This window comes from Vanacampus margaritifer, chromosome 20 (assembly GCF_051991255.1).
Source record: "Vanacampus margaritifer isolate UIUO_Vmar chromosome 20, RoL_Vmar_1.0, whole genome shotgun sequence".
NCBI classification, from domain to species: domain Eukaryota; kingdom Metazoa; phylum Chordata; class Actinopteri; order Syngnathiformes; family Syngnathidae; genus Vanacampus; species Vanacampus margaritifer.
Window position 1 is genome coordinate 12,877,269 of NC_135451.1, and position 10,232 is coordinate 12,887,500.

Here is a 10,232-nt window from a genome sequence, read left to right on the forward strand (position 1 = left end):
CAGATGCTAGCTAACGAAGAGTCTTTTCACACCAGGGAGGTATGAGAGATCAGCCCCCGTGATAGCGCCTGTTTTTAAAATACTGCGCCGGCCACCTCCATGCAGCGCCACCTGAGCGTTGCGCTTCCTTACGGCTCATTCCGCGCTGCCACGCTTTGAACTAAACGACAGAATAATTGCAATCTCTGGCTTATCGCGGGCCCGGGAGACGTTTGATCTATTCAAAGTCTCAGCAAGGGCAGAAAAAGAAAAACAGTGGTCAACGTCTCTCGTCGGTCCATTTTTGCCTTGTTTTTTAACCGGGACGTGAATGTGTTCATATACTGTATATATTGCGTACATGCTCACACGGCAGCTTGGAAACGCAGTTCAGGGAAAGTTCACGTGACACACTCCAAAGGTCTTGTTGCCTGCAGTTTGTGTTGACAGATACGCACTGTTGAGCCGCATCAGGTGAAGGATTTGTTTATTGATGTACACGTCTGAGCCGTGTGAACGCTGCCTGTGGGGGGGATTTCGGAAGAACGCGACTTACTCACTCGGGGCGTCATATATTGCATCGGTCTCACTTTTAAATGCGGACATCCTGGATTTTTTCTCACTGAAGCCCACGTACGGAAAAATAGGAAAGAAGGAAGAGGAGCTCACTTTACCTTGTGTTAACTTCAGGAATTACTATGCTAAGGAGTTAAACATATAAAAAAAATATAGCTTTTCTAATATTAAAATGACGTGTCTTTAAAAATAGTGATAGAATTTAAATTACAGCATTTTCAACTGTAAATAAAATACAACATCCAACTTTTTTTTAATGAAAAAAAATGGTGCTATATTTGAACAGGGGGAAAAAATAGGGGTCCGCCAAATGATTTGCAATATATTATGTCCTACTATTTTTAAAAACTGCATACCTACAAGCTTGTCAATAAAACAAAATAAACCAATCACTCCTCTCCATCTCAATTTAGGCCGAATGAAAAACACTCGATATGATTGTGACGTATCATCACATGAATCCGACATCCCTGCATGCACTTTTTAACAAAATGTGGATTATTACAGGTTTAAGTCCCCTTTTTTCAAGACCAAAAGGCATGTTTCTTCAAATATGTGGTCCGATTTTATTTATTTATTTATTTATTTATTTTTACAGAATAAAGGTGTAATACAAGAATAAAGTTCATATAATCTTATGACCATCTTGGAAGAATATGTCTTAAACACAGAAGATAAAAAATAAATTATATATATATATATATATATATATATTTATTTCTGTTAACACAATGACTTTTTCAAGGAAAAAATATGACTTTATTCTAATTAAATTTTGACTTTTCTTTTTGGCTGAAATATATGAATTTATCGTTGCATTATAACTTTTTCTGGAAAAAAAATAAAAATAAAAAAATATTTAAAAATATATATATTTTATTTAATCTAAACCGCGTTTGTGTTTTTTGCAGCGCGGGTTAGTATACGTCAGCAATGGGTGCATTTAGTTTATGCCAAATTTGCATTGACGAGGTATAGCCACGTTACTTAAACCACACATTGCACATTCAAACTAAAAGATCTCCGTTTCAACAGGTTTGCTTAGAAGAATATTGAAAAGGAAAAATTTGCGTAAGTGCGAGTGTTGCTGCCACAGTGCCCTTGAAAGAGTGCGACGTGCAGACAACGGCGCTCTGTCCAGATGCTCTGCGGCACGACGACCTTGCCTCCCGATTGTCTCGGCGTGCTCGTTTGCATATTGTTTTTTTTTTCTCCCCCCCCCCGGGTTACGTCATTCTCCCGAACGTGGCACAAGGTTAGCGAGGGTACGTCGCATTACGCCGGCCGCCGCTGGCTGCCAGAAGCCTCGCTCAGCATCTCTGCCTCGCTGTAACTCAGTCTCTTACTTGATGCTGCCAGCAGAAGGCGAAGGCAGGATATATTTAACTTCAGTCGGTGGTGACGTCACTTCACATACTGCAGTTGAGATCTTGCCAAGGCTCCATTACTGCTTCACTCCAGTGATGATAGCGTCCTTTGTTTCCCTGATTTATTCGCTATTAAGGCCATAATATCTATCAGATGAACCATTTATCTGCCACGGGTGACATGCGGAGCCACGTTTGGATGTGTCATGCACACAAATAATACATTACTTCTCTTGGGGATGAGAAGATTTGTGACTATTTGGTTCATCTCCAGGGAAAAATATGTTCTCTTTGAACGGGCTGTGACAATTACTTTGGTGGCTTTTTAAAGTCTTATGCGCCGTTTCTAGCATTTCAGTCAGCGCATTGCTTTCTAATGTGACTCTCAATCCATCCCTGGAAATAGAATTGTAGGATTTGCATCAAATGTACACATGAGATCTATCACTTCAATATACTTGCTCGGTGATAATTACTACTTTCCTTTTAGACAAGGTTTTGGTGCGACTACAAATCGTACAACTGTTGGACGGAGCCAGCACTACAAATGGTCTACTAAAACCTGCTTTTGTCTTGGTCAGGGTCATCCACGTGTGCTGCGTATACCCGAGCAGGATTCACCCACCAGCTCGCTAAAGAACTGGACAGCATCAGAAACATGAGGCATAAACTGGGTACGTATTTGAGACATCATGTGACGGTGTTGATTTTGTCTTTAAAACAAGTGTTCCCCCCCAAATCTGCTGTTTATAGCTATCGTGGATTTTTTACGGTGGAGTTACTGTAATGCCCTCACATGTGGGAAAGGAGAGCCAGGCGCCGATGTGCTTTTCATTCATCGTAAAAAAGGCACAAATCTGACACTACATAACTAAAAATGTACGATGGTGTTTTTTTTTTTTTATAAGGCAGATTGATGTCATCCATTTCAAGTGTTTCAAGGCACCACTGTATTTTAATTTTGTCTCTCTATATTGCATTTTTCCGCTATAGTTGCTTAACATAACCATGCGATAAATGGGGGTTCGCTGTACTGTACACTCCATGATTTTTTTTTTTTTTTTACATATTGCTGACAGACTCTCCCTTTCTCCCTGTCTGCTTTTATTTCTTCATTTGGACGTGGACCAGACCTGCCTGATCATTTTCCATCCATTTTAGGATATTATAAATGAGGCTTTTGGGGAGCAGGCTGCCAGTGGTGGGTGTGGGGGGGGGGGGGGGGAGTCTACAGGCACTTAGGGATATTGGACAAGAAGCAAACTTTATATTGTAGCGAGCCTTTTAGTGATGTCATTAATTTAGAAGGATGGTGCTTATAAAGTGCAGCTGGCAAAGTTGTCGGCGGGGCGCAGGAGCGGCTGCACTTTGAGAATAAGGACTGACGAGGTTGGAAATTGAGCGCGGCGGAGTCAATATGGCCGAGGTCGTCGGCGATGCATCATGTGACTGATGACAGTAAGCTGCATAAAGATGTCAAATCTAAAAACCTGCCCACGCAAAATATACATCCCCGTACGGCCTCAGTCTTTAGTTGATATCTTTTCATGCAAGATTTATGAGTGACAATTAAGTGATGATGAACGCCACTAATTAAAGAGGTAGAGGGTGTTTTTTTCCCTTTTTTTCCCCCCCCCCTCAAGAAAATAGCCAAGGGGGGTGGCTGTGATGAGAGAGGACGATGTGTTTGGTATACACACCTGTTTTGTGTGCGAAGCTTGAGGTTTCACCAATTAATTAATTATCCACCGGTGAGTAACTGGGTGGAATCCAGTAATTATCGGTTTTCAGGATAGTTTGTTATGAAACACGAGTTTCACCTGTGGATGCTAAATCAAAGTTCATGTTGTGCTTGATGTTCTTCAGCACGTGTTCATTTTGTTTATCATCGTTTTGTAGTTTTCCACTATTGCTCGTATTTTGTTTCTTATTTTTCTACCCAAGTCAAAATATTTGAAACAGTTCTACTGTGGCAATAATAAGTATTATAAATCATATTAGGGCTGGGCAATAAATTGAATTAATTCAATTAATCGTTATTTTAAAATTTTAATTGTTGAAAAATTGCTAAATTGTGAAATCAAGTTTTGTCTTCCAGATTATTTAAAGCAGTTCTTATGTTCTGTTGCATCCAAATGTTATTGTGAGTTGTAATTTTCCACAAGTGGCAGAATGCTGGATGGGTGCTTTACAAGACATGTTTACAATAGCGACCAAATGTTTGTTGGGTTTATTAGATTAAAATCGTAATCGTTTGGAAGGGTTGGTGGGGGAAATGAGATTTTTATTTTTATGGCCACATCGCCCAGCCCTAAATCACATTATAGCCCAACAACTAGAATTGAGGTCATTGCAAGTAGCAAAGAGCTTGCCAGTCGGCAGCTAGCTAGCAGCCAGTACAAAACTTTTAACGCATCAGTCTCAGCGCCTTCTTCCACACTAGATGGAGTCAAAACCAAGACCATAGTTAACAAAAAAAAAAAGCCTGACTAGAGTCGATCAAGCCAATGGAATTGAACAAAAACAGGAAGTAGAAAGTACCTATCAGGTGCCAGACCTTGTGTAATAGAACCAACATCTTTGCCCTTTTTTTTTTTTTCCCCCCAGAGAGAAGAAAGCAAGCGTCTGGTTGGGAAAAGAACTTGCTGTATCCCATAGTGATGCTGATCCTACTCGCAGGAACGGTGAGTGACCGATCGTTAAGCCGCAAGCTGTTCACTAGGGTCATTTGGGGGGGGGGGGGGGGGGAGAATCAATAAAATCGCAAAAATGTCTAAATATTGACTCTTGTCTCTGTCTATAGACAATCTCAGTTCTTCTAGTGGCGCTGAACATCCTCTACCTTCTCGTGGATGAGACTGCCATGCCCAAGGGCTCCACGGTAATCCTTCAACTTTAAATGATACCAACTGCCATTTGATACCGGGCCACATTGATATTTAATTTTTTTATTTTTTATTTTTTTTGGCAGAGAGCAGAGCAAATATGCCACGATTGAACGTTATCACCCTGCCAGTAAAGTTAGTCTGCCCTTACCAAAGAAATTAGTTTTTTTTCCACAATTTTTTTCTAACGATTGACTTTTTTTTTTTACCGCCGTATCAAGTGACCAAGACGAGCGGTCCGTGGCGAAGTGACATGTTTTTACCCCCCACACACCAAAAATGGAAAGCCCTATCTGACCTGCCATGTTCTGAGACATAAATCAAATTCCGGATATGCTCAGGTGCACGGTTGGAAGAAAAGGCCCAGGCAGATGTTAATCGGGGCCCCAACTTTTTTTGTTTCGGAAGCTCATTGAAAGTCACGTCGCAGCACTTGCAAAAAAAAAAAAAAAGAAGAAAAATCAGCGCACGCGGCGGCACGTCTCAAGTCCGCGACGGCTGAAAGAGCCGCTCTTCCTCGCTCGGGAGATTTTCATCTCCGCCTAACATGCAATGTGTGTTAAACTCAGCTTATCTCGTCTCATCGACACTGACAGAGGTGTGTGTGTGTGTGTGTGTGTGTGTGTGTGTGTGTGTGTGTGTGTGTGTGTGTGTGTGTGTGTGTGTGTGTGTGTGTGTGTGTTTGCCTTTGTGTATTATGAGGACATTTCACCTGAATACATGCCGTGCTGCGAGGACATTTTGAATTATGAGGACACAGCCCATGTCCTCATAATTATTTCAATGCAGAAGTGCTTCTAGGGCTGTAGAAGGCTTAAATCCAAAGTTTTAGCCAATGTCCTTGTAAAGCATAATTACGTGAATTTGTGTATTTTTGTGTATTTGATGGCGCCCCCTGTAGGAAGGTCCTTGTAATGCACCACTTCATGAATAATTCACACCAGTGTATATTTCACAGCATTTGATTGGCTGACCATCACCTGTCCTCACAATTACGCACGTCTCCATAATTCAGTTTTTTCTCAAAATGCTGTGTATTGTGAATGTTTGTCTGTAGACACAGAGCCTTTTTTTTTTTTTTTTTGCAGCCACCATTTCCTAAGTAAATAATTAAATAATGAAATACCCTACGATATTTAATTATATATTTCAGTATTTAATTATTTCAGTGGTTGTTTATTTAAAAATGTACAATGGTTAACAGCAGAGACAGAGAAACTGTCAGTGCCGTACATTAATTCATCATTTAACATCCCACCCTGCCTTTACAGTATAACATCTTTCTGTACACCAGCGGCCAAATGTTTTGAGAATGACATTGATTTTCTAAGAATCTGCAGTGCTGACTTATTATTGTTTTTTTATGATGGCAATTTGCATGTACATGTACTCCAGAATGTTATAGTGATTAGATGAATTGCAAAGTCCCTATTTGCCATGAAAATTAAAGTAATTTCCTTTAGTGACCTTACAAACTTTAAGTGAAGAAGGCTTCAGGGCACCCAAGAAAATCCAGCAAAAGCCAGGACTATCTCCCAAAGTTGATTCAGCTGCAGGGATAAGGACATCACCACCAGTGTAGAGCTTGCTCAGGAATGGCAGTAAGCAGGTATGAGTCCATCTACACTCATGGTGAGGGAGTAAGACTTTTGGAGGATGGCCTGGTGTGACCAGTGAAAAAGGGATTCCATAAACACAGACCAAAATAAGGAAAAAAGAGTTACAGTTATTTTCTCTGATTAACCCCCTTTCCAACTGTTTGGGGCATCCGGAAAAATGCTTGTCTGGAGAAGAAAAGATGAGCGCTACCATCAGTCCTGCTTCATGCCAACAGTAAAGCATCATGTGACCATTCATTTGCAGGGTTGCTTCTAAGCCAAGTTACTGGGCTCGCTCACAATTTTGCCAAAAAACACATGCGTCCATTACTAAAGTATAGTACCAAAACATCCTCGGACAGCAACTGTGTGACAGCAGCAAGGTTATTTTATTTACTAAAGCAAAAAAACATTTTCGTTAATGAAAAAAAAAATAATAACTTTTTAAAAAAGCAAACTGAAATCACATTAAACGATTACAAAATTATCTATAATTCTAGCAATAATATCCTTTGTTTTCGTCTGTGGTAATTAATTTAGTATATGAGCCTTTCGGGTTAATTTTAAATGTGATCTATTTTTTTTTTTTAATTGACACTGTAAATCATAGAACAATAGCCACTCTTATCAACAAAGTTCATAATCCAACACTGAACCAATTTGTTGATTTAAATGTGATTTATTATATTGCCCGGAGTACGGAAGTGACGTCATCTAGCAGCCCCGATAGAGAACCGCCCCCGGCTCTAATTACTTCACGAGACGTGATGGCAGTGTAGCTGTGCTAATGAGGTAAGTTTGAAGCTCGAATTTTTCCTCCAGAAACTTGTTTATTTTAATGTTGGTCGCTTGTGTACATTGCTGAAAATGATTTATAATGCAAGTCCAGTGTAAGTGCAGCTAAGCTAACGTTAGCATACCTAACCATCTGTTGATTATGATGGTTGCAGCTAATTATTTAGAATTGCTACGCTTTTGTTAGCGACGGTTAGCTCAGTTAGCATAGCAGAGCTAACCGTCTGTTGAGTAAGATAAATGCTAATTGAAATTTTTAAGAGGAAAGCAATAACAGGCTGGTTTGATAGGCTGGTTTGTGATGTGAAAATATACAATGGTTTAGTATTACCAGTACAGTATAAATGAAGTATTGGTAAATTGCTGCATTTGTGTTTACTTAAATTTGTTCTTTAAATAGAAATATTTCAGTAAAGTCTGTTAGTGTTCATTACATTTAATTTATGCAAATATTTAGCAGAGCTGTGCTATCCACTATTTTATTTTCGTTGGCACATTTACTGCACACTGCACAGGATATTATGGTCCACAGAAAGTCAACTTCAAAACATCTGCACCAAGTTACCTATCAAACTGATTGAAACTCATTTTTTTCTATAGCTTTAGATCATTATCTTCAGTGAGATATGTCAGTCATGAGGCCACAGAGGGCAAAAGTTAAACCCAAAGAAGAGGTAGCATATTTTTCATCCTTAGGTAAAGACAAGGATGGCTTCACCATAAAATATATTAATTCATTCAAAGGTGAGTATTGGTAAAAGATTCTTTAGTATGGGCCTAGTTTTCATTACTGTTATAATGAAATATTTCTGTTGTATCCCTTTTTCTTTGTAAGGTCGAGGAGTGTTCAGTTCCTGCTCCTTTCAGAAGGGAGTCTTTCCTACTGAATATCGAGGAGAAGTTATAAGCAAACAGGAACGTGAAAACAGGCTGAGAGTGTATCATGATGCCCAGAAGGTTTTCATGTTTGAATTTCACTACAATGGAAAAACACTATGGTATGTTTATATGGTGTGTTGTCACACTTAATTTTGTTTTTTTTGGGGGTGGGGGGGTTATCGTGCAAGGTTTGACAAAACATAAAAGATTAATTATAACTCAAAAGCAAAAGTACATTCTTTTCTCAATATAATTTTTTTTGTTTTTATTTCATTTTTTTACAATATTGTGACTTATTTTTTTATTTTACTTTTACAGTTATCGTGAGTATCGCTAACCTCACAATATCATGTTGATTATCATATCGTGATTGCTTATCATGACATTTGGATATTGTTTCATACATGTGACATACTAGAATTACTGGTCGCACATTCATGATTACATGAAATTACAGTATAGCAGTCTAGTCTTAGTAAGAATTTAATTGTATTGGTATTTTTCTATTCATCTACCCCAGGTTTCCACTGAAGCACAACCTGATGAAGACACCGCTATCACAGACTGCGCCAAAGTTGACCAGGTGACTAGATTTCTTTTTGAATGTTGTTGAAATCAGTTTTCAGAAGCAAGACATTAGTGGAGGGTGGAGATACTAGGGCTGCACAATATGTGGAAAATATCTTGGCGCACGAATGGCTCATGCAATATGTGCATTGCAAAGACGTGCAACAAATGGATATTGGATTGTTTGTATACTTTAGTCTGAGGCTAAGCGATATGGCCAAAAAATTAAATAAAAAGTCTTTTAAACCAACCATCCAGCATTCTGCCACCACTTGTGCAAAATTTCAACTCACAATAACATCTGGATGTAACAGAACATTATAACAGTTTTTAATAATCCAGAAGACAAAATACATTTCACGATTTAGCAAATTTTCAACGATTCAATTTGAATTTAATTTATTCAATTAATTTGATTTATTGCCAGGCCCTACTTGAGTCTGATTTTGACCAATCAGAGACAACCTTAATTGCGCATCGCCATACAAGAGAATTGTATCGAGGAGCATTACTAACAAAAAAAACCTTATTTGGATAAAACTAGATCAAAATGAGCATGATTATTTTTCCGCATGTACGTGTATTTCTTTAATTAGATTATGAAGATATATATATTCGGTCCATGTTTAATGTCAAAATAATCTCCATCACTGTATAAAACACCCATGTCGCATGTTTTGTCAATACTGTGCAGCCCTCGCAAGATACACAGTCCTCACAATGTCGTAGTTGTGAATAACTGACACTCTGAGGACAGTGTATTTATACACTGTGAGTTTAAAATACGTTTTGAGGGCTTGGAGTTACACATACAGTCCTCACAATTCATACTCTGGTCAGGTATGGACACTCTGAGGACTGTGTATTTTCTTATTTTTGTGTCATTGTGAAAAATAGACGTCACCAATTTACACAAACCTGTAGTGCAGACAGATTTATTTATTTATTTTTGTAATGGCAAATAAAATGAGTTTGCATTCACATTACTTTAACCTATTCATTGTTCTGTATGTACTGTAACTGTGTAAATGCACAGGTACAGTCAGTCGTGTTACTAAGAATTTAATTTTATATGTATTTTTCTCTTTGTGTACCAGGTTTCAACTGACGCACAACCTGAAGACATAGCTGTCACAGACCAAGTTGACCAGGTGACTAGATTTCTTTTTGAATGTTGATGTTGAAATACGTTTTTCAGAAGCAAGACGTTGCACAATATATAAAAAAAAGATCTTGTCGCACGAATGGCTCATGCAATATGTCTGTTGCAAAGACATGCAACAAATGAATATTGTATTGTATACTTTAGTCTGACTTTGACCAATCAGAGACTGCCTTAATTGCGCATCGCCATACAAGAGAACCGTATCGAGGGGCATTACTAAAAAAAACGAACTTATTTGTATAAGACTAGATCACAATAAGCATGATTATTTTTCCGCATTAACGTGTATTTCTTTCTTTGGATTATAAAGATCTCTCTATCTTTATCTTTATGTCTATATATCTATCTATATATCTGTCTCTCTGTCTATATATATATATGTATATTTGTGTGTATATATATATATATATATATATATATA

General features: G+C 38.3%; 3 protein-coding genes across 9 annotated transcripts in view; 2 read left to right on the forward strand and 1 right to left on the reverse strand.

Moving 5' to 3' along the window:
* lmbr1 (limb development membrane protein 1) overlaps positions 1 to 10,232 on the forward strand; it is a 47,693-nt gene that overhangs the window by 17,224 nt on the left and 20,237 nt on the right. Inside the window, exons 10-12 of the mRNA XM_077553716.1 lie at positions 2,504 to 2,596; positions 4,530 to 4,606; positions 4,726 to 4,803. Of these exons, the coding sequence (XP_077409842.1) occupies positions 2,504 to 2,596; positions 4,530 to 4,606; positions 4,726 to 4,803 (248 nt within the window). The remainder of the gene's footprint in view (positions 1 to 2,503; positions 2,597 to 4,529; positions 4,607 to 4,725; positions 4,804 to 10,232) is intronic.
* Positions 1 to 10,232, reverse strand: part of rnf32 (ring finger protein 32) — a 101,222-nt gene that overhangs the window by 13,292 nt on the left and 77,698 nt on the right. The window lies entirely within an intron of this gene.
* Positions 5,014 to 10,232, forward strand: part of LOC144040003 (uncharacterized) — a 12,828-nt gene continuing 7,609 nt past the window's right edge. For 3 of the 4 annotated variants that reach the window (XR_013289606.1, XR_013289604.1, XM_077553725.1), the window contains exons 1-4: positions 7,208 to 7,944; positions 8,036 to 8,198; positions 8,600 to 8,662; positions 9,744 to 9,797. Coding sequence is in view for 1 of the 4 variants with exons in the window: in XM_077553725.1 (XP_077409851.1) it covers positions 8,196 to 8,198; positions 8,600 to 8,662; positions 9,744 to 9,797 (120 nt within the window). In the remaining 3 variants the exon portion in view is untranslated. The other variant, XR_013289605.1, reaches the window with a different exon arrangement.